This window comes from Oncorhynchus mykiss, chromosome 28 (assembly GCF_013265735.2).
Source record: "Oncorhynchus mykiss isolate Arlee chromosome 28, USDA_OmykA_1.1, whole genome shotgun sequence".
NCBI lineage: Eukaryota > Metazoa > Chordata > Actinopteri > Salmoniformes > Salmonidae > Oncorhynchus > Oncorhynchus mykiss.
The window spans coordinates 6,969,252-6,994,461 of record NC_048592.1 but is presented as its reverse complement, the minus strand read 5'-3'; the positions used below and the strand labels follow the sequence as shown (position 1 = coordinate 6,994,461).

Below are 25,210 nucleotides of genomic sequence, written 5' to 3'. Positions count from 1 at the left end.
GGACAGCTTCTCCTTAGAGAGAGGAGCAGTAGTGATGCACCATAGAAATAGATTGATACAGAATACAATATCTATTAATTATATTGCTATGGCTTCATGTAAATATTTAGCGTTTAGTCAAAACAACTATGAAAATTGAGTGCATTTCAACTGTTTTGTATGATTTGAATATAATTTATTTGCAAACTTTCTCTCTAGGTGCGTTGGCGTGGAATGCCGACCAGTTATCGTCGGGCAGTCGTGATAGGGTGATCCTACAGAGGGACATCCGAGCCCCACCCCTCCAGTCAGAACGCCGTCTCCAGGGACACAGACAGGAAGTCTGTGGCCTCAAATGGAGCACAGACCATCAGCTGTTGGCCTCGGGGGGAAACGACAACAAGGTACATGCACAGACAAGGCACCAGTCAATGTCATTTGAAATCAGGAAGTACATTGAAATTCGGATTCTCCAATGTTTTTCAATGAGGAAAATTTAGAATTTGGTTTATATTCTAAATTGACTATAATTTTAAATGGAATTGACCTCAGCCCTGCACAGCACAGACCACCAACTACTGGTATTGGTGTAATTACAAGACACACACAGAAACACAAACCTGCAGTCTGACCTATCCCATCTCACAATAGTTAAACCCTCTCTTGATTAACTACACGACTGCTTTTATCCTTATCCTATAGCATTATTTTCCTAAACTAACAATCCTTCCCCCTCCCCATAGCTACTGGTATGGAACCACTCCAGTGTTCTCCCGGTGCAGCAGTACACAGAGCACCTGGCTGCGGTTAAGGCCATTGCTTGGTCCCCCCATCAACACGGCCTGCTGGCATCTGGAGGGGGCACAGCCGACCGCTGTATCCGCTTCTGGAACACCTTGACGGGCCAACCCCTGCAGTGCACCGACACCGGATCCCAGGTGTGCAACCTTGCCTGGTCCAAACACACCAATGAACTGGTACGTAGCTAGTGGGTGCTTTTTGAGTTCATTCTTTGGGAAACCTGAACAACATTGACTATGAAATGGGGCCTCCCGGGTGGCTCAGTGGCCTAGGGCACTGCAGTGCTGGCTGTGCCACCAGAGACTCTGGGTTCGCGCCCAGGCTCTGTCGCAGCCAGCCATGACCGGGAAGTCTGTGGGGCGACGCACAATTGGCCTAGCGTCGTCCGGGTTAGGGAGGGTTTGGCCGGTAGGTATATCCTTGTCTCATCGCACAAAAGCGACTCCTGTGGCGGGCCGGGCGCAGTGCACAACTAAGGTCGCCAGGTGGACAGTGGTGCGGCTGGCTTCCGGGTTGGATGCGCGCTGTGTTAAGAAGCAGTTGGGTTGTGTTTCGGAGGACACATGACTTTCGACCTTCGTCTCTCCCGAGCCCGTATCTTCCTCCTCCTGTGCACTGAAACCACTGAAGTCATCTCCTTCGGTGTCGGAGTTGAATAGCCTCAGAATTGCTTCATCCGATGTTGGATCGTTTTCATTGTCGCTCTCGTCACTTTCATCCGGAGGCAAATACCCCGCTGAGCTCATGCTGCCCCTTCAACACGCAGCAGTCCAGCCTTTCGAAACCCGTTGATGATAGGGGATTTTTTGACAAGGACCCACTGGCAGACTTGACCATCCTCTTCGCCTGCGGCCCGTTTTAGTGAAAGATTTCTCCCCACTTGTCATCCAAGCCTCCCACTGAACAAGGAGCGCCACCTTAAATGCACGATTTACACTGATGTCGAGTGGTTGCAAATACTTTGGGCCATCTGCTTTTCTTCCCTCTGAAAGCTTTTGTTTTCTTTTTGCACTGAGTCAGTTCCTCACGCTGCTGTTTCCAACGTCTTATAATCGACTCATTAAGGCCAAGCTCCCATGCAGCAGCTCTATTTCCTTTTCCAACAGCCAGATCGATCGCCTTCAACTTGAAAGCTGCATCATATGCATTTCTCCGTGTCTTTGCCATGATGAGGGTGACAAAATTACTACCGTAATCAGAATGATGGGAAATTTGAGCGCGCTCGATTTACGTCACATTATGTGACGGTGCTCAGTTTTTTGGCGGCATGAATCTTGTGAAAGCGGGAAAAATCCACAAATTAGCCGCGTCATTGTATAAACCGCGAGGTTCAAAGTGTGGGAATAAAGTAGCGGCTTATAGTCCGGAAATTACGGTATATTGAGGGGGACACACGTTTTTATTAATTTTAGAATAAGGCTGTAACCCATATACAGTGCCTTGGGAAAGTATTCCGATCCGTTGACTTTTTCCACATTTTGTGGAAGTATTTTAGTACCTAAACTACTTCCATAGGTATTAAATGTGTCAAACAGTTTCCTGATCTTTGTTATATACCTTAGATATCAGGCAGACACTTTTTTTTATTTTTGGGTTTGTTATTCAATGCTAATAGCAGTAAGGCCAAGTTCAATACTTCGTCAAATATTTTTTTAAGCATTTTTGGGGATTCTTAAAGACTGTTAAAATTCTAAATCAAATTGCTAGATTATCCTAGGTATGACCATCTTAAAGGATCTGAGCCCCCCCCCCCAATTTTCTCCTAAAATGACATACCCAACTCAAACTGCCTGTAGTTCAGGACCTGAAGCAAGGATATGCATATTCTTGATACAATTTCAATTGACACACTTTGACATTTGTGGAAATGTGAAATTAATGTAGGAGAAATAACACATTAGATCTGGTAAAAGATAATACAAACAAAAAACATGCTTTTTCATCAACTTTGAAATGCTAGACCAAGGCCATACTTTCAGATAGGAGTCGGTGTAATTTGGATCCTGTGAAGATCTACATTACTGCACAATATTTAGTGTCAAATCTGCCAGGAGTTTGCCCAAATGTGCCGAATTTATACATTTTCATGTACATAACTATAGAGAACATACAAAAATGCTATGGCATTAAAAAACAAAAAAAAATTAACATAGTCCCAAGAATGTCATACATGATGGATCATTAGCTTATATACTTTTACACATCTAGATGGCTGGGCGGGGTGGGTGTGGAGCCAGAGACAGCAGTGGGGTCAAACTGTAGACCCCAGTTCCTACATTTGAACATAATAATGGATTTTATCAAACACAACTATGCTATATTTTTTTCTCTGGGACCCTCAGGATGACAAATCAGAGCAAGATTACTGAATGGAAGTCATTCTAGTCACATTAGCGCATGTTAGCAACAACCGTCCTGGTTTAGGGAGACCGATCCCGTAGAGGTTAAAACAATTCCATATGTTAGCTTAGTACCCCCTCCCCCCAATACACCACAATCCACTAATGCCTATGATTAAGTGTTAAATAACACTATTTTATTAAACAAGGTTAGTTTCAACATGAAATTCATTGCAGCTGAAGTCGTGTATAAAACCCACAATGCAATCTTAATTTGAAATTTCTTAACTGCCTTTTATTTCCATAACCTCAAAGTTATTGGAAATGTTATTCATTTTTTTCCTATGTTTATTCCCCCCCAAAAAGTTAAATGGGATACTTGAAAATAATGTTCTAGGATTTCTTCTTGGAAATGTACTTAACTTTAGGACAGCTAAATGCGTGTCTTGTGACGAATGGATACTGGAACCGTTAATTAACATTTTCTTGCGTCACAGACACAGTTGGCTACCGGACATTTACAGTGCCTTTCGAAAGTATTCGGCCCCCTTGAACTTTGCGACCTTTTGCCACATTTCAGGCTTCAAACACAAAGATATAAAACTGTATTTTTTTTGTGAAGAATCAACAACAAGTGGGGCACAATCATGAAGTGGAACGACATTTATTGGATATTTCAAACTTTTTTAACAAATCAAAAACTGAAAAATTGGGCGTGCAAAATTATTCAGCCCCTTTACTTTCAGTGCAGCAAACTCTCTCCAGAAGTTCAGTGAGGATCTCTGAATGATCCAATGTTGACCTAAATGACTAATGATGATAAATACAATCCACCTGTGTGTAATCAAGTCTCCGTATAAATGCACCTGCACTGTGATAGTCTCAGAGGTCCGTTAAAAGCGCAGAGAGCATCATGAAGAACAAGGAACACACCAGGCAGGTCCGAGATACTGTTGTGAAGAAGTTTAAAGCCGGATCTGAATACAAAAACATTTCCCAAGCTTTGAACATCCCAAGGAGCACTGTGCAAGCGATAATATTGAAATGGAAGGAGTATCAGACCACTGCAAATCTACCAAGACCTGGCCGTCCCTCTAAACTTTCAGCTCATACAAGGAGAAGACTGATCAGAGATGCAGCCAAGAGGCCCATGATCACTCTGGATGAACTGCAGAGATCTACAGCTGAGGTGGGAGACTCTGTCCATAGGACAACAATCAGTCGTATATTGCACAAATCTGGCCTTTATGGAAGAGTGGCAAGAAGAAAGCCATTTCTTAAAGATATCCATAAAAAGTGTTGTTTGAAGTTTGCCACAAGCCACCTGGGAGACACACCAAACATGTGGAAGAAGGTGCTCTGGTCAGATGAAACCAAAATTGAACTTTTTGGCAACAATGCAAAACGTTATGTTTGGCGTAAAAGCAACACAGCTCATCACACTGAACACGCCATCCCCACTGTCAAACATGGTGGTGGCAGCATCATGGTTTGGGCCTGCTTTTCTTCAGCAGGGACAGGGAAGATGGTTAAAATTGATGGGAAGATGGATGGAGCCAAATACAGGACCATTCTGGAAGAAAACCTGATGGAGTCTGCAAAAGACCTGAGACTGGGACGGAGATTTGTCTTCCAACAAGACAATGATCCAAAACATAAAGCAAAATCTACAATGGAATGGTTCAAAAATAAACATATCCAGGTGTTAGAATGGCCAAGTCAAAGTCCAGACCTGAATCCAATCGAGAATCTGTGGAAAGAACTGAAAACTGCTGTTCACTGAGCTCGAGCTGTTTTGCAAGGAGGAATGGGAAAAAAATTCAGTCTCTCGATGTGCAAAACTGATAGAGACATACCCCAAGCGACTTACAGCTGTAATCGCAGCAAAAGGTGGCGCTACAAAGTATTAACTTAAGGGGGCTGAATAATTTTGCACGCCCAATTTTTCAGTTTTTGATTTGTTAAAAAAGTTTGAAATATCCAATAAATGTCGTTCCACTTCATGATTGTGTCCCACTTGTTGTTGATTCTTCACAAAAAAATACAGTTTTATATCTTTATGTTTGAAGCCTGAAATGTGGAAAAAGGTCGCAAAGTTCAAGGGGGCCGAATACTTTCGCAAGGCACTGTACATTCAGCAAGAAAGATGAAGCGCGTTTAATTTATCTAGCTAGCTAGTAATTAACAATATATTACCATATTCTAGAAGTGTTAAAAATCTAGCGTTAGCTCGTCAAATGGCAAAGAAGAACTTGGCTAACTTAGCTAACGTTAGCTATGTTGCCTATAATGTCGTTATGCGTTAGCTAACGTAAACTCACTAACTTTTTCACATCGCCTTGGTCCGTACAATTGACCTTTATTTTAGCGCACCAAAAACGTAATACTTCCAGATCAACACCATTGTAAAGCACACTTTTTCCCCTTTCCAACAAAATAAATGACATGACCTAAACGCTGCCCGTTTCTGCATAATTCAAGCAGGCAATGAGCCCCGTCGAGTCTTTTTTTTTTTTTTTAAATGGCGGGTGAGGAAACGAAACTAATGCATGATAGTAAGAAGGAAAATTGCTTTTTTTCACTCGATTTGTCCACCTTATCGCCTCTAAAATGTAAATAAAACACTAAAGCGTTTATATAATGTGTGATTGCATACCTATTTGAAGGTTTGTGTCGAATTTGAATCGGGTTTTTAGGACGGAGCTAAAGTGATCTTCATAAGTAAACTGTTTTTTTGAGTCGTGATCGCTTGCAGTGACGACGCAAAATATACCCCCGTCTGTCCATTTCTTGTTTTTAAACGATGAGAGAAGTGCTAAACCTGGTGGAGAGAGATTGTAAGACAGAAATAGTAGCTTTATGACACGTCATAATGTAACGGAGGGTCCATTTTTTTCAACTTTTCTCCAATACTATAGAGCCATTACCATGTCAATCAACCCTTGAATAGAAACATAGTTCACACCCCAGATTTTGAAGTCAACACAGTCGCTATACAGTCCCATTAGTTTTCTTTGTAGCCTCGTTTGAATGTCGCAGTTGCGCACATTTGTACGGAATGGGGTGAGTTTACATTAGCTAACTTACCGGTCGTGCAGTCCCTCTACCACCATCCTTCTTATCATGGACAACACCTTCTCCTCCAGCTGGTCCCAATGAATGGTCTCTCAGCTCCATTCTTAGCAGCCGACTTGATGTCGGACCACTTTTTTTTACGGTGGTGTCACTAGCCATACCCCCGACGGCAGAGACCGACTCGCCCACTCTCACCCATCCTATCTTTTTGGTCTCTGCAGTGACCCCACAGTTTGTCTCCCCAACAGCAACCTTTTCCTGGCTGCTATTTCCTCCACCATCACTTCAAACTCTTGTTTGCTGAACATTTTATTGCGCTTTCCTTAGTTATCCGTTTATTGATATAGCTAGTCTGATGGCTATAATGTGTGAAAAAAATGTTTGTTTTTGTGCATCAAGGGTTCGCGAGCCAACAAAAAAAGAATAATTTCGAGACCCAAAGCAAAAAACAAATGGAATAAAATGGAAATATCAACATTTTATTATAGTGGGCCAAATCCTATCATCCCGGTCACAGGCTTGTTTATTGGGTTCAAGCACGTCACTAATGTCAATGCCACATAAGGTATTTACGAAGTTCCTAAGAATGAACTATCTTAGGAACTTATATTTTTCCTTAAACTTCTTACTTTTTTTTTCTTAATGTTTTGTGAATCCAGCCCCAGGTAATTATGAAATGTGATGGGCCATAACCCGATCTCCAGTAACGAGAACCATGTAGCTATGACACATTCCTACATGATTTCTTTATTTCAGACCGACCACTTAGAAGTTAAATCAGGGGGGGGGGGGGGGAATGTTTTACTGAACATAGTCTTTCACAAAATTGGGTGGATTATCCCCTTTAAGCATTTGTCACTATTATTTTTACTTCCAGGTGAGCACACACGGTTACTCCCAGAACCAGATCTTGGTGTGGAAGTACCCCTCCCTCACACAGGTGGCGAAACTCACAGGCCACTCCTACAGAGTGCTCTACCTGGCCATGTCCCCTGACGGAGAGGCCATCGTGACAGGCGCCGGAGACGAGACCCTGCGCTTCTGGAACGTCTTCAGCAAGATGAGGTCCACCAAGGTAACCCCACACCTCATTGACTGGCGACCATTGATTTTGTGCTGCCTGTGCCCCACTTAAAGTCTACCTGTTTTTAAATTATTTTGTTACCAATACCAACCCAATAAGCAAAACCAGTGTCTCATTTGGGAAACACTGGTATAGAGGATTCTAGTGTGTTAGAGAACTGACCCCTGCTCTCTTCCTCTGCAGGAGTCCGTATCTGTTCTGAACCTGTTTACCAGGATCCGGTAGCCAGAGGGAAGCTTGTGTCCAACCAGGGGGTGAACCAGCACACTGGATTTCATTCAAAAAAAAACAACTCCCCTTTCTCTGCCCCCTTATGTCCTCCTCGGCCTCTGGTAGCCTATGGTCCTTTCAAATACCCAAGGCCAGGTCGTCAAGCCGATAGATGGGAGTCAATATTCCAGTGGAATAAATCCTATCCTCACAACACCCATCACAACCAGTGTGACATTACAAGGCCACACCACCATATATAGTGATTTTCCCTGGAAGAGGAGGATTCTGGGCTGTAATCTTCCCCAAGTGATTCTGTTTTGTTTACAGACAGACTGTGCATACCTGCCAAATATGAAGTTTGTCCTTTTTTTTTAAAATGTTTTATTTATTGTTTATCACGTAACGTTGCCAGTGTGCAACAGCAGACTTTGTTTTGTTTCCTGTGTGAGTGAATGTTGAGTGTCGGACTCTTCAGCGAAGAGCCTGAAAGTTTTGTTTGTGCCTGCCTTAAAGGGATAGTTTACATCTTAAAATGAAAGTATGTAAAATATTTTTTTTGCCTCACGAGCTATGAAAATGTGTGACATGCTTTGAATTCAGGGTGAGCTGTCCTGTACCTATTTGTAAACTTTTTTTTTTACATGTTGTAGACCATTCTAATTTATTCACACGGTAAAAAAATAAGTTTTAAGTTAATTGTGTGATGCGTGTCAATAATGGTGGAAATCTTACATTTTTTAATTAGAAAACAAATCTGCAGTTGTCATTTTGAAATTTGAGCTGTGGCCAAATACTAACTACATAGAATCACTTAGTTTTTCTCTGTAAATTGTGTTGTTTTGCCAGTTAATTGTCTTTTTTAAATGTTTAACCAAAGTATCAGTACTCAGTAATCACTTGCATGGATATATGTAGGTTAACCTACATTTACAGAGACAAATTACCATTTTTGGTGTCTTGAGTTCTAAGAAAATGTCATTGCATTCAGTCTGATAACGAGCAAGTAGTATTTGGGAACATAGGTAAAAAACTAGGCATAAACTTTGGAATTTATACTTATACAGGATAAAACCTGAAAAATATTAAAATTGTAATTTTTTTCCTGGGTGTAGCAGTAACTGAAATGCGCTTTAAAGAAAAGGGAAAAACATTCATGGTCTCTTAAAGGCCTTGATGGTTGCATTGTGCTATGTGTGTCTGTCTGCGGTATAAAGATATTTAATCCAGGGTACTTATTTTTTTTCTCAGCATTTCTTTGTTTGATTCTTGTAGTGGTACCTTTTTTCATTTTCTCAGTTTGGATGTGGGTTTTGAGTGACCTTGTGTGCCGTCTTTGAATGAGTGCTATTTATTTGAGCTGTGTAAAAGTGTCCAGTTTACACACAGCATGTGTGTATTATTCTGAGAGCTGATTATTATCTGATAGTTGAAAGATGGAATGCTGACCTGTACAGTGTATATACTAGCTCCAGTCCTAGCTAAGCGTTTGTACTTATTATTTTATGCCACAGAAACAAAACAAAGAATGCTACCAAATTGAAATGCATAAAGAATGTTATGAAGGTCAAAAAATATTTCTGTACTGAGAAAAAAAATTAAGTGATCACATCACTATTTTCGAGTGTATGCTATTATCTGTTTGCATTATAAAGTGTGTGTGTGTAGGAGAGGGAATGCAGAGCATGTATGATTGGCGTAGTGTTGTATAGTCCCCTGAGAGAGACATCATTCTTGCTAAAGAGCTTTAACTGCTGTATGTGTTGATGACTATCATACCGTTAATCTCCCGTGGGCAGATTCTGCATGTAGACCGAGAGATTCTGCCAGGACTGAAAGGGATGTGTGAAATGGAGCAGCAGTAGGTCAGTTTTTTTTGGTGGGTTTCATCACTGTTTTTTTTGGTGGGTTTCATCACATGTTGTTATTGTACCAGAAACTGAAGTCCAGTGTGAGATGGCTCTTGTAAAAGCTGTCCTAATACAAGGGAAGCACCAGAGGGCACCAGTCTTCTCTTCTACAGCAGCAGCAGCCTTTCATCCACACCTCTGTTCCATTTCCGCACCAAGATCAGGCCAGTGGTGGACAACTCCAGTTCTGGAAGGCATGTGCAAACTTTTGATCCAGCCCAGTGCTATTTGATTGAACTAATGGTTGCATAAAAAAAGTAAGTGGATTCGTTGAATGGGTTGAATGTGCCTGCACACACACTGACCGTTCAGAGCCCTCTTGAGCTAGTGCCCTAGCTCCCACCCCTTCAGTGTTCACCTGTGTGAAAGGACTGAGGAATTGTGAGAAATATGGAGCTTCTGCTTAAACTAGTCCTTCAAACGGTTAAGATTTTCAACAATATTGTTTTTAGAGACAAAACCAAAGGTTCAGGAACTGGTAATGTTCCATATGGGCCCACATCACAGCTGCTTCTTAATAGTATTGAATTGCTACCTTTTCTTCATGACCACAAGTGAAAGGAGAGGCCAATAAGGTGTCTCTTTACCCTTCACTGGTCATGGTGAGAGAGGGGATAGAAGCCCATTCTAAAAACAACTTACCAAGCCCCCTCCCCCCTGTCTAACCTGGTTGCTTGTTTGCAAATCTGTTGTTTTCACCTATCCAGTCCTTTCAGTTCTGCAAACAGAGGTTAGCAGATATGAGTTTGTTTTTCAACCAGATAGACAAGTGGAAACTACTGAAGACTATTGGACCACAAAACAATGAAGGATCAAAGCGGTGTGCTCACCTAACAGATAATGGATTGTGTCTTCCATCTTCTTGTAGAAACCTTTCCTCCAGACCGATCATAATCCCATGCAAATTACACAGATATTCTATTGTGATGTAGGGATACACCAGGACACGCACAGCATTACATCTCTACAGCAGCTCCAGCTTAGAACCTGTATCATTAAGCCTTGAGAGAAGGTTGGAGAATAGAGATAGATGTCTTCATCTGGATAATCCTGCCTCCCGATGAGTCTATCAGGAGACAGCCCAGAGAGAGAGGTCTGTCTGATCCATATTAAACCCAGTTGTAGTGCTAGTCACCACCAGGCTTCTTGGCTATCAAAGGAGTGGAGCTGAGTGTTGGCTACCCAGGCCCATCCTACTGACATTTCCTGAACAGAATGGAGCTGTAGTGGGTCATAGAGCTCTTTTGCAAATGGATTCTCATCCTGCCTGTCCCCCCAACCACCTTTTGGCTCAAAATGGAAGGATTTCTTCAGACCCGAAAGACAGGATAGACCTATATCTTGGGTTGGTTTGCAATACAACATAGTAAGGCAATATGATTTGATGCCAAATCCTATTAATAGGATATAATACCATGCATAGCCTATTTACTGGTAAACATTAGGTTGTGCACTCAATAATAATAATACATTATTTTAAAAAGTGCTTCAAAAGCAAAAAAAGCAAAGAAGCAATACATCATGAGTAGCCCATATAGTTAGCTAGGTCAACCTAGTAAGTATTTGAGTGCATGATGCATCCTCCAAAGATGTAGAGAGACAGTTTATGGCTTGATCAAAGAAAGGTGGTCAGGGAGATGGTTGATGAAGTCTGGCGACAATATTGTAGAAGGCTACTCTGGGAACCATTGTGAGTCATGTAGCCACTGTACACTTCTCCTTCATTATGTATAGCACACACTTGGATGATGCCTCAGCAGCTCTGGGTGCCAGAAAGCCCACCACACATAGTTCTCAGTAGTAGCCAGTCTTCCTTGCTACAAGCCCTCTACTGCATCTCATATTCCTCTCAAGCTTCAGGTGACTCTTCAGTTTATGTTTTCAAAATATCAGGAACCAGCAGCCAGGTGAAAAAATAAATAAATAAATTGTACAGTGTCTAGGTGCATCATTCGAAAAAATTATAATAAAAACAATTAGCTAGCTGGACAAGCAAAAAAATAGTTGACCTGCCAGTCTATCTGCAAATCTGTGGGTCAAAACCACCGGAAATATGCAATAAAACTCAATGTTATCAAAAAAACAAACACATTTTGGTGATTTCTGGTATATCATCAAAATGTATCAATAACAGCACATTTTTGGACTCATTCACCAGTTTTTACCTGATTAAGTACAATACATTGGAAATTAATGTTGAAAGTTACATATTCCTTAAACTTAAGTTGAAAATGATGCTGTCGCTGCTTCCTGTTGACAAGACTTGCAGTAATTCTTTTTTTAAAGTTGCCAAATCAATAACCAACATGCAGGGGTATAAAGTACTTGAGTAAAAATAATTAAAAGTACTCCCTTAGTAATTTTTTATGGAAGTTTTCTAAGGTATCTATACTTTACTATTTGACAACTTTTACTTTTACTTCACTACATTCCTAAAGAAAATAATGTACTTTTTACTCCATACAACTAAACCTAAAATGTATTATCTACACGTACAATGCCTTCAGAAAGTATTCATACCTTTTATTCCACATTTGTTGTGTTACGGCCTGAATTCAAAATAGATTAAATATAAAAAAAATTCTACACACAATATCCCATTATGATCAAATGAAAACGTGTTTGCTAATTTATTGAAAATTAAATACAGAAATATCTAATTTACATGAGTATTCACACCCCTGAGTCAATACTTTGTACAAGCACCTTGGGCAGTGATTACAGCTGTGAATCTTTCTGGATAAGTCTCAGAGCTTTCCATACCTGGATTGTGCAACATTTGCCCCTTATTACTTTCGAAATTCTTCAAGCTCTGTCAAATTAGTTGTTGATCATTATGAGAGAACCGTTTTCAGGTCTTGCCATAGTATTTCAAGTAGATTTGAGTCAAACTGTAGCTCTGCCAGTCACAGGAAGATGCACTGCCTTAGTGGTAAGCAACTCCAGTGTAGATTTGGCCTTGTGTTTAAGGTTATTGTTCTGCTGAAAGGTGAATAAATCTCCCAGTGTTTGGTGGAAAGCAGACTGAACCAGATTTTTCCTGTGCTTAGCTTCATTCTATTTATTTTTTTATCCTGAAAAAAATCCCCATTCCTTTATGACTACAAGCATACCTATAACATGATGCAGCCACCACTATGCTTGAAAATATTGAGAGTGGTACTCAATAATGTGTACAGTACTCACTTTGTATTCAGGACAAAAAATGAATTGCTTTGCCAAATTTTTGGCAGTATTATTTTAGCAACTTGTTGAAAACAGGATGCATGTTTTGGAATATTTTATTCTGTACAGGCTTCCTTCTTTTCACTCTGTTCATTAGGTTAGTATTGTGGATTAACTACGATGTTGTTGATCCATCCTCAGTTTTCTCCTATCACAGCCATTAAACTCTGTAGCTGTTTTAAAGTCAACATTGGCCTCATGTTGAAATCCCTTCCTCTCCGGCAACTGAGTTAGGAAGTACACCTGTATCTTTGTAGTGACTGGGTGTATTGATACACCATCCAAAGTGTAATTAATAACTTAAGCATGCTCAAGGGGAAATATAATATCTGCTTTTTACCCATCTACTCATTTTATTTTTACCCATTTCAGCCTATACTGCCCTTCAGTGCTGTGACCTTTTGGCCCAGACAGAGACATAGATCTCCCCAGAGAACACGGCTACTCCAGCTGCTCTCTCTTCCTTTGACACCATTTACTCTCAGAGTCATAGCTACTCCTAACTGGAGAGTTTCTCTTTTCTCCCACTCTAACCTGTCCATTTACTCATTTGAATTCCATGCTGACACTGTCAGTTGTTCACTCAAATATTGTTGTTATCAAACGCCCACCAGGGGCTCTTGGAGAATTCCACAATGAGCTTGACACTTTGATAAGCTAATTTCCTGAAGATGGCTCACCGCTCTTCGTACTTGGCAACTTCAACCTCCCGACGTCTGCCTTCGATTAATTTCTTTCCAACTCTCTCTTTCCCCTACTCGTCTCTTTTGACCTCACCCTTTCCCAATCCTCTCCAACTCAGGTAGGTAGGCAAAACTCTTTACCTCATCTTTACTAGAGAATGTTCGCCGACTAATCTCACTGCAACCCCCCCCCCCCACCCCCCCCAGGTGTCCGATTCCTACATTGTGTCCTTTTCTGTCTCCCTTTCCTTCAACCCTAGCCACTCAGTCCCTACCCAGATGGCAATGCGCTGTCGTAATCTTCGCATTCTCTCCCCCACTACTCTCCTCTTCTATCCTATCATCTCTCCTTTTTGCTAAATTCTTCACCCTCCTGTCCCCTAATTCTCCTCTCTTTCCGCATCATATGACTCGCACTGTCCCCTATCCTCCTGGCACCCCTCCGACACTGTGGCTGAGTGACTCATCGTGAGCTTAAAGAACAGGGCTGCAGGCAGTTGAGCGAAAAGGGATTAAAATTAACTTCCGGAGGACCTATCATCCTTTCACTCCCTCCGTTCTACCTTCTCTTCCTCTGTATCTGCTGCTAAAGCCACTTTCTATCACTCTAAATTTCAAGCTTCTGCCTCTAACTCTAGGAAACTCTTTTCCACCTTCTCTCCCTCCTTAATCCTTTACCCCCTCCCTCCTCCTTCTCTGCGGACTAATTTGTCAACCACTTTGAAAAGAAGGTTGTTGACATCCACTCCTCATTTACTCAGCCTATTGAGTCCACTGGTCCCACTCACACAGAACTACATTACGCCTTGACCACATCCTCCCCTCTCTCCAGATTAAATCTTGTGACTAGTGTGGCCTGGCCGCCTGACAACCAGCCGGCTCGACCCCATCCTCTCCTCCCTTCTTCAGACCATCTCTGGAGACCTTGGCCCATTCTTCACTTCCCTCATCAACTCATCCCTGACCACCTGCTGCGTCGCATTTGACTTCAAAATGTCCCGAGTCGCTCCCCTCCTCAAGAAACCAACACCCTGACATCAAAAACTACAGACCTGTGTCCCTTCTTTCTTCTTTCCAAAACACTTGAGCATGCTGTCTCTGATCAACTCTCTCATTATCTCTCTCAGAACGATCTTCTTGACCCTAACCAGTCAGGCTTCAAGACCAGTCACTCAATCGAGACTGCTCTTCTCTGTGTCACGGAGGCTCTCCGCACTGCTAAAGCTGACTCTCTCTCCTCTGTTCTCATCCTCCTAGATTCATGATGATGACTGCTAGCTTGCTAGCTAAGATTTTTGAAAGTATGACGTTGACAGTCCAATCAAAGCTATGGTAGATAAATCGTGATTTTACATTATTTTATCTGTGGACAATGACCTTGAGGGCATTTCTAATGTGGCAGCATCCAAGGGGCTTGAATTTTCTATCTCTACTCATAGATGTTGCGGTGACAAGGTGTCCCCATGAGTGACAGAATACTGAGCCAATCACAGCTCCACTGAGAAATTGCCAACCCCTACGCTCTGTATTTTCCACTGGCTGCCCCACCACCACAGAAAGCATTGAGCTAGGCTGAAACACCTGCATTTAGGAGCTGCCTTAATCAAGAAAACTAAAAAGAGACCAGCTTTATTAAGTCAATGAGTTTTCACACTGATATGTGACACATATTAATGCCAAAATAACCACTGGGCTCACCTCACAGAAAGAGAGACGCAACACTGTTTTGGCAATCACTCCTATCGATAAATAAGTTTAAATCAATTGCGCAAAAGGAGTTTGCCCGTCCTGTTAAAACAAACACAGAAAAACCACCACCTAGACTAGTGTCCTCATGGTCTGTGCAGCAAGCTAAATGTTTGACATCCCTACTAATAGGTTGTGTCCGTATAGGATTGTAGCGTCGCCCCACAGCATCCTCAGTCATTGCAGACTTGCGGCCATCTATTTGAGTTTGCATGGCTCAGGGCTCTCTTGAGGCGCGAGTGGGACTTCACAATTATGAGCGACCTTTACAGACAATGCTCCTGCGTAATTGTATTCATTCATTTATCCACTGGCTATGAAACGTCTTTACAAATGTTTAGTGAATAGGTATTGTGAGGTATCAGGGGTGAGGTATGGACCATGTCAAAATTAGGGTTGAATTGCAAAGTAGCACCACTTGGATTTTCCAAGTAGGTTTTTATTTTACAAATATGTTTATGTGGAAGAGGGGTGAGATGAGCACTTTCACCAATATTAAGGCACATATAAGTAGGCCTTAGGTGGTTATTGAAGGTTTGACAATTTATTTGAAGAGTTGAAATCCTTTGCATATTATTTCCTATTTCAATTATTTGTTCAGGTAATTGCAACTGGCTAGGAAAAGACAGGATCCACACATGAATATGATCAATCATCTTGTGGTTTCCAGGCTTACACCTGTGTGTAAAGTGACCATACTCTGTAAAGAATAATTGCCCAATGCATTTCACCTTTTCTCATGATAGTAGATTTAATCCAATTGCAAACAGCCTTGTATATGATCATCATGAATAAATGTTATACATTATAGCATGTGCTTGTAGGCCTATTTGCGTTTTACATCATTAATGTGTAACTCCATTGGCTTTTATTTGTAATTTCATGTCACAATTTGTTAGGGCCGCACCCTTGATTTTCTACTACAGCACTAGAAAAAAATAATCGAATCTCAATTGGTCTCTTCCTGTAGTCGTCATCTGCATTGATCCAACCTCCTTTCTGGTGTTTGGACAGTATATAAACAGACAGAATCTCTCTCTCTCTGAGCTACCTAGTAACATCATAATAACCAATACGTGGACCTCAAATGGGGGGGGCTTACAGCTGAGATTGACGTGTGTTTCAATGGCAGCCGGAGAGAGAGATGTGCTGCCATAAGGAGACCCCTGTTGATCCGTATAGGCTACGCTACATGATGGTAAGTCAGACTTTCTCAATTTCACATGTTAGACAGGTAAATCTATTTAAAACGGGTTGTTAAGAACATTTCGTCGACGTGGTCATTGTAGAGATATATTTTGATGTTCACACAATTATGGTTTAATGGTACAGGACGTGTCCCAAATAAGAAAACGGTCAGTGTGAGAAAACAGTAAATCGTGATCTATCATTGACAAATTAAGAGTAGACTCCATCTTTACAGGAGTGATTCTGAAATATATTGTAATTCTCTCGCTCGTCTGCCGCGATATAACTCGAGCCTCGAGAAAAAATATTCCCTCACCGGTTGCTGTTTTTTTTTTTTTTTTTTAAAGAACAAATCGCAAAATGTTTTGAGCAGCCGTTAACTTTCAGTAGCCTATTTACGTAGTTTATCTTCATTTACGTTTAATATCATAAAAAATAAAATCAGCTTTAGATGGGAAACTTTCGAGCAACAGGTGGCAGGTTTTTTTCCGGGCCGGAGTAGGGAAAGGCGAGTCTGATGCTGAGGATGGGAGAGAGATGAAGTAGGGCGTCATTCAGCCCGAGACACCGGACAGCTCCTACGTTCACAATGTCTATTCGCCTATTTATGTGGGTCAATCAATACGAAGGTTGTTTCTTTTAAATTCGCCACCAGATTTTAAATGTGTTTGTTGGTCTTGTTAGCAACTACATCACACCATGTAAATTATATAACTAGTAGGCTTTTGCCTCAGAATATATACACAATATCCTTAATTCATCTGGACATTTAAAAAAAATTAAATCACCATTTACTTTCAAGTGTAAAGGTTCATGAAATTCATGTCAAAAAGAGCCATTGATATGTTTATGTTTCATTTTACTTTTCAATGTAATTTTCACTCTAAAATTGTATTGCCAACAGAAAATCAAGTCAAGGCAGGTCTTGGCAAATATAACCTTGCAAAAGAGGAATTTACTTTTCCACACAAGATGACAAATCTCCTCTAGTCATTCTGTTCTCCTAAGAGAGGGCTTTATCTGCTCGTGATCAGCCAACCTCTCTACCAACCATGGTTGCCAACAACGACTGTCAAGGCCCCTTCCCCCCATCCTTCCCTTCTCTTCCTTTGCTAAACTGTCACCCCCACCCCATCCCCCTCTCCCAGTTGCTCCCAGTCCTGTTGCATAGCTACCAGCTCTGCCCGTGAAACACTGGAGATGGAAGACAAAGATTATAGCTGTGTGTGTGCATGTGAGCATGGCATATGTTGAAAAATACAAATATAAGATGTTAAAGAAAATTAAGTCAAAAGCCAACAATAATCTGATTTATCTGCTGTGGAAGTGCAGTGAAGTTTATTTTTTACTGTCATTAGTGGAGGAGACTGTAGTGTCTAGATAATGTAAGATAATATTTACATTATGAAATCATAGAACCATTTTAATAAATACCTATGTAGATCGGGCATACTAATGAAGGCCATCTCCATTTCTTTAATATTAGAATTTCACTAGAAAAGAAGGCCTCCATGCAGTAGCAGTGCTTTAGCAAATAAGGTTTATTATGAGTGCTATGTTCCCCTCCCCCTATTCTCCTCCACCTCCCCTCATCCTGCTCTCCTCTCCTCTGCCTCTTTGAGAAGAGCTGAAAGGTTGGCATTAGAACAACAAAGGCAGGACAGAATGTCAACAGGCTTCAGAGAGAAATAGGCAGAGAGAACGGAGAGAGATGGGGGGAGAGAAAGAGAGAGGGAGAAAGAGAGAGAGAGAGAGAGAGAGGAAACACAGGAATGAGTAAAGGACAGTGCGAAATCAACCTCTAGCCCCTACATCCCTTTTCACTTTTTATATCTTCCACTAGAGTTCCACTACAGCTCCCAAATGCAGTGTGAGTATGCATAGGAGAGTGTGGTATTTACATGTTGAGTGCATACTGTATAAATGTGGATGTGCGGAGCGGGAATACAAATGTTAGGTGGGTACATACGTGAAATGTCAAGTGGAATGTGAGTTTTTACCCTCAGAATCTGTGTCAAGGCTCTGTGCTATCACATTTTTTTTAATCATTATTCTCTTTCAGCTGAAGCAAGGGATGAAAAACACCAGACAGATGGATGGATGGAGGATGGAAAGAGAGACATGGTCCTAGTGCAGTGTGGAAGACTAGTGATTTTGTTGTGATGCTGAGCAATGAGAATAACAACAAGTCCCAGTCTGCCTCTCAGCACAGGGCACTTCCCTACAGTCTGCTGCATACTAGTGTGTGTGTGTGTGTGTGTGTGTGTGTGTGTGTGTGTGTGTGTGTGTGTGTGTGTGTGTGTGTGTGGTTGTGTGTGTGTGTGTGTGGTTTCGAGGTGGAATTGCAACGTAAACATGCATGACTATAAATGCAAAAAAAAACCATCATGATGTGTAAACTGAAATAACATAGATATTTAATTCAAGACTGGAACATTGATAAAATACAAAACACGTACAAATGGTCACATTCATACAATCAGAAAATGCATTTGAAATTTGGAACCTCATCGCAAACATGCTTTGAACAGTTTCCCAGGCAAGCTGTTAAAAGGGAGAAGCAGCCATTTTCCCCTAGTAATCGCATGTGACTTGCATTTAAAACTGGTACAGTTGAACTAGGGCAGGAGACCAACGGTATATGACTCTATGACTACACTTTGTAGATAAAACCTCTATAATTGCTTTATCTGACATCAACAGACTTCATCAACAGACTTCATCAACATTTGCAGAAAGCCTAGACCAACTAACACATTACAGATTTTAACCTACAGACAATGTACAGGCAGCATTTATATGACTACGGAGACAAAGGGCATTGGTAATGGATTTGTACAAAAGAAGCCATTTTGAAGTGCTCTGTTACCAAGATGGAATACTTCTATTCAATTTAGCATTCCCCTCTGTGTTCCATTTGACCCAATGAGTCATGAGAACACATAGCCTACCCAGACTTGTGTCTGTTCTATTAATTGTATTCATATGACTGCACACAGTTAGCGTTGCTGTCGAGCGTGTCATCACACACACAACACTTCAGAGGTCTTCACGTTACAGTCCTACTTCAACCTTCCGCTTAGCACCATAGTTTATTGTGCACCTTATTCTCTAGACACAGAATATTGCATGTTAATTAAAGGAATGGGTTATAAGAACCGGTGGCTAGAACTCAAATCCTTTGATGTCCCCACATGTAGCACTTGAAGGGGGCTTAAGGAGGGCCTGTGAAATCATTAAAGCAGATCTCAATTGCACACTAGTGACCACACATAATGAGATATAGCCACTATGGTCACTCTACGCCCTGATATGCTTTCCATTTAACCACCCACCTCCTCCCTCCAGATTAGTCTGATTGGTCACAACGGGTGCTGCACCTTGGGTAGTGGATAAGGAGCATTCACCACCATTACAATGGAAATTTTGAAGACATGAGAGCGCCTCATATAGATACAACATCCAACCATAGGTGGAAACGCCTCATATAGATACAACATGGAGTTGGGCTTCCTGTGTGGTCACAGTAGTAGGTGAGCTCATTCCATACAACTATGAGGGTTCCCTTTTTAAGTAGGTGAAGCATGTGGCCTGGGAGTTCCAGGTGTCTGAAAGTCGCTGTCTCTGGATCATATGTGCTGTGAACGTCTGCGAGCATGGGTTTGAATCTGACCCACTGCTCTAGCACCCTCTCTCCTCTATATTTCTATCCTATCCTAAAAAAGTTCCCCCTGACCCTTACCCTGCCCCACTCTGTGTAGTAGGGGCTTCATTCACTAGGGGTTTGAGGCTCCTTCAGTATGTGTAGGAGTTCTCAATGACAATGCTTCTGAAGAAGAGGAACCTGTCTCTGCACAGGCAGGCGAGGTAAATGTAGACAGGGCAGAATGACTTCTTCTGGTGGGTGATGAGGTGGAGGGCAGCATCGCAGGCTGGGTAGACCATCATGTTGGTGTGGCCTCTGCAGGCGGGATATTACATGGAAAATTAAAGATAGGCTGCAGGGTAAGACATTAAGGGTACTGTAATGCATGCTACATGCAGGATGTGTTTAAATGTTTTGATCAGGTTTCATCTCAATTGAACTTCCTGGTTTAATAATGGTTAAATAATAGAATAAGGACACCTTGATAAGACCTACATGATACCTACTGTAATGTTTTCTACTTCATTCTACTTTATCTAAGGCCTACTATAAATGTAGCAGGTATTGCACCTTCATAAATATCCAACTACTGCTACACAAGCAGTCAATACAACTCATGCATGTAAAGTTATGGTGACAGTTGAAAATGTTTATTTTACATGGCCAGTCATTCAACATCACCAGCACAACCACACACACTACCCAGTCATAATGCCATTTATTCAGTAGGAAAAGACAAAAGCTCTAGAACACATAAACAGAAATGTATTGTTGAAAAAAGAACTGTAAATGGATTGTGTGTCTATCAGGCCCAAGGTGGTGATGGTCAGAGATACATTGCTGTGCTAGATGGCTAGCTCATGCTGTATGGTGCCAAAGAAAACATTCACTACAAGAAACCGTTGGCCGCGTAGGGCTCCACGGAGTAGTCATCTTACCTGTAGGGGAGAGAAGGAGAGACCGGGTGAAAAGAAAGTTGGTGAGTTCACACAGTATTGACAGTGCTTGTCTGAGTACTTCTGACAGAAGGACAGATCTTGGTTCTATTCCCCTCTAAAAATACAGTAGAAGGAGTACTAGTGTAGTGTGCATCTGTATAAGACTGTATATGTATAAGACCGTGTGTTGTGTACTCACCCAACAGAGAGGATACTACGATCACAGACCCCTATACTCCAACACTGACAAAGCTGCAGAAGCAATGTTCACGTAGCTGAGGAAAATCACCTTTGGAAAACAGCAACACATTAAAAATTACTATAGCATAGCCTTGTCTCACTTGGCTAGGTGCAAGGCTAAGTATAGCCTAATATAAAGAAAAAAAACGAAGCGTATCTGCATTAGTTCCCTGACGTGCTCCCTGTCTCCGTTCCATATGGCAAATGGGGAGGATCCAATGTGATTCAAAACTAGGATGTCAAAGACATTCTGCAGAACAAAAAGACAGTTTGAAAATGTAAACTAATTATGAATCTTATGAATCTTTTAACAATGACTGAAGTTAATCTAAGTGATCCGATCTTACCCAGCCATCCTCACCACTCCCTCTGGATCTGAGGCTTGGCACACATCTCCTGTCACATACAGAGCCTTCTGGGCCCCCAGGCTTGTGCTGTTCTCTGCCACCTACAGGACAGAGGGAGCAATGACACACTGGTAAAGAGGCTGTCACCATCTGGTCATAATAGAAAGGACAGATGTACATACACTGCTCAAAAAAATAAAGGGAACACTAAAATAACACATCCTAGATCTGAATGAATTAAGTATTCTTATTAAATACTTTTTTCTTTACATAGTTGAATGTGCTGACAACAAAATCACACAAAAATTATCAATAGAAATCAAATTTATCAACCCATGGAGGTCTGGATTTGGAGTCACACTCAAAATTAAAGTGGAAAACCACACTACAGGCTGATCCAACTTTGATGTAATGTCCTTAAAACAAGTCAAAATGAGGCTCAGTAGTGTGTGTGGCCTCCACGTGCCTGTACGACCTCCCTACAACGCCTGGGCACGCTCCTGATGAGGTGGCGGATGGTCTCCTGAGGGATCTCCTCCCAGACCTGGACTAAAGCATCCACCAACTCCTGGACAGTCTGTGGTGCATCATGTCTCGCTCCATCCATCAACGCCACATTGGTGGATGGAGCGAGACATGATGTCCCAGATGTGCTCAATTGGATTCAGGTCTGGGGAACGGACAGGCCAGTCCATAGCATCAATGCCTTCCTCTTGCAGGAACTGCTGACACACTCCAGCCACATGAGGTCTAGCATTGTCTTGCATAAGGAGGAACCCAGGGCCAACCGCACCAGCATATGGTCTCACAAGGGGTCTGAGGATCTCATCTCGGTACCTAATGGTAGTCAGGCTACCTCTGGCGAGCACATGGAGGGCTGTGCGGCCCCACAAAGAAATGCCACCCCACACCATGACTGACCCACCGCCAAACCGGTCATGTTGGAGGATGTTGCAGGCAGCAGAACGTTCTCCACGGCGTCTCCAGACTCTGTCACGTCTGTCACGTGCTCAGTGTGAACCTGCTTTCATCTGTGAAGAGCACAGGGCGCCATTGGCGAATTTGCCAATCTTGGTGTTCTCTGGCAAATGCCAAACGTCCTGCACGGTGTTGGGCTGTAAGCACAACCCCCACCTGTGGACGTTGGGCCTTCATACCACCCTCATGGAGTCTGTTTCTGACCGTTTGAGCAGACACATGCACATTTGTGGCCTGCTGGAGGTCATTTTGCAGGGCTCTGGCAGTGCTCCTCCTTGCACAAAGACGGAGTTAGTGGTCCTTCTGCTGGGTTGTTGCCCTCCTACGGCCTCCTCCACGTCTCCTGATGTACTGGCCTGTCTCCTCGCCTCCATGCTCTGTACACTACGCTGACAGACACAGCAAACCTTCTTGCCACAGCTCGCATTGATATGCCATCCTGGATGAGCTGCACTACCTGAGCCACTTGTGTGGGTTGTAGACTTCGTCTCATGCTACCACTAGAGTGAAAGCACCGCCAGCATTCAAAAGTGACCAAAACATCAGCCAGGAAGCATAGGAACTGAGAAGTGGTCTGTGGTCACCACCTGCAGAACCACTCCTTTATTGGGGGTGTCTTGCTAATTGCCTATAATTTCCACGAGTTGTCTATTCCATTTGCACTTATTGTCAATCAGTGTTGCTTCCTAAGTAGACAGTTTGATTTCACAGAAGTGTGATTGACTTGGAGTTACATTGTGTTGTTTAAGTGTTCCCTTATTTTTTTTGAGCAGTGTAGTTAGTCAGACAGACAGATCCACAAACCTTCTGCAAGGCGAGCTCCTTCCTGGCCGTGATGACGATCTGGCCACCCATCTTTGAGTAGTGGTATTCCACCTGCTCTCGTATGCCCGTGCTGGCACCAGTCACCAGCACCATGGCACCACGAACAGACCGAGGGGAGAGACAGACAAACATCAGTCAGTCAGGCTGCTTGGGGTGAGGAAGACAACTGACGAGGGAGGAAGATCATTTTACATTTCAGTCATTTAGCAGACGCTCTTATCCACAGCGACTTACAGGAGCAATTAGGGTGTCACGTGTGCTCTGTCTACGGCCTCTAGGTCACCAGGCTGCTCGTTAGGGTACACACCTGTCAGCAGCGTTACGCGCATAATGACACTCACCTGGACTCCATCACCTTCTTGACTACCTTCCCTTTATATATCACTCCCTTTGGTTCCTTCCCCAGTCATCATTGTTGCTGTTTCATGTCGGTGCGCTGTTTGTGTTTCTTGTTTTGTTAGTTTATTTATTAAATGTATTCACTCCCTGAACTTGCTTCCCGACTCTCAGCGTACATGGTTACACAGGGTTAATTGCTTTGCACAAGGGCGCATCGACAGATTTTTCACCTAGTCGGTTCGGGAATTAGAAAATCATCTCATCACAATGGATATGATACAATATTGGTGTTTTGAAGTTGAGCATGAATTTGTGATGAAATGATCATCATCATCATCATTACCATAAATACCCTCACATCAAATTTCCTACATTTTTGAAGCCAACATACACGTCAGAAAGAGCTCCATTATATTGTCAAATAATCACAATAGTCAAATCAGTGCATTAAATCTCAATGTATGTGAAATAGAAAAAGGTAAAAATGAATATAAGAATGGAAAATGAAAATGACAACAATTGCCTTAAAAATAAAGAATATACATAAAAGTAGCTCAAAAGGTGTATTCAAAACCTTTTGCCTGCCCTTTGCCTTGCTACTCAACTGACATGGATAGCTACTGTTGGAGAACTGGATCAAATGTGTCCTTCCAGAGGACTGCCATCAGCCAAATGCTGAACATGAAAAAACGTGGTCTTCATCCTGCCCTTCGTAATCATGTTGAATTCATTTCAATGCTACAGGTGATGCTTCGGTAACACACCTTATTTGTTTAAAAAAAAATCCCGCCTGTGTCAATATCCTAGTTGATCTAAAATCAAAACTGTCAAAAAGTATATTCTAAAAACTCCACCAAGTTCTGTACAGGATGGTAGCCTATGTAGGTACTCTGCTGCAAGCCGCAGGAAGAGAGTTTCTCGCCATCCAATGGGATGACATCCACTTCTTCAAATGTATATTAGGTATAGCCTACTGCTTGTCTTCCCGGAAAGGGGGATACCTAGTCAGTTGTACAACTGAATGCCTTCAACTGAAATGTGTCTTCCGCATTTAACCCAACCCCTCTGAAGGGCATGGAAGTTAAACTAAGGGCTCTATTCAATCTTTATCACTGAAGTTTTACAGATTCCACAAGATAAATTTTAAGGTAATTTCCGATTGAGCCGACATACACAGAGTGTATAAAACATTATGAACACCTTCCTAATATTGAGCTGCACCCCCTTATGCCTTCAGAACAGACTCAATTTGTCGGGCTATGGACTCTACAAGGTGTCGAAAGCATTCCACAGGGATGCTGGACCATGTTGACTACAAGGCTTCCTTGGGGAAGCAGCTTACAGTTGTGTCAAGTTGGCTGGATGTCTGTTGGGTGGTGGACCATTCTTGAGACATACTGTTGAGCGTGAAAAATCCAGCAGCGTTGCAGTTCTTGATACACTCAAACCGGTGCGCTACTACCATGCCCCGTTCAAAGGTACTTAAATCTTTTGTCTTGCCCATTCACCCTCTGAATGGCACACATAGAAAATCCATGTCTCAATTGTCTCAAGGCTTAAAAATCCTTCTTTACCCTGTCTCCTCTCCTTCATCTACACTGATTGAAGTGGATTTAACAAGTGGCATCAATAAGGGATCATAGCTTTCACCTGGTCA

General features: G+C 42.1%; 1 protein-coding gene across 3 annotated transcripts in view; it reads left to right on the top strand.

The window, feature by feature from the left end:
• LOC110508409 (fizzy-related protein homolog) overlaps positions 1-8,722 on the top strand; it is a 30,733-nt gene extending 22,011 nt beyond the window's left edge. For all 3 annotated transcript variants that reach the window (XM_021588925.2, XM_021588926.2, XM_021588924.2), the window contains 4 exons: positions 199-383; positions 723-956; positions 7,072-7,269; positions 7,462-8,722. In XM_021588925.2, coding sequence (XP_021444600.1) covers positions 199-383; positions 723-956; positions 7,072-7,269; positions 7,462-7,503 — 659 coding nt within the window. In that variant the 3' untranslated portion in view covers positions 7,504-8,722. The remainder of the gene's footprint in view (positions 1-198; positions 384-722; positions 957-7,071; positions 7,270-7,461) is intronic.
• The last annotated feature ends 16,488 nt before the right edge of the window (positions 8,723-25,210 follow it).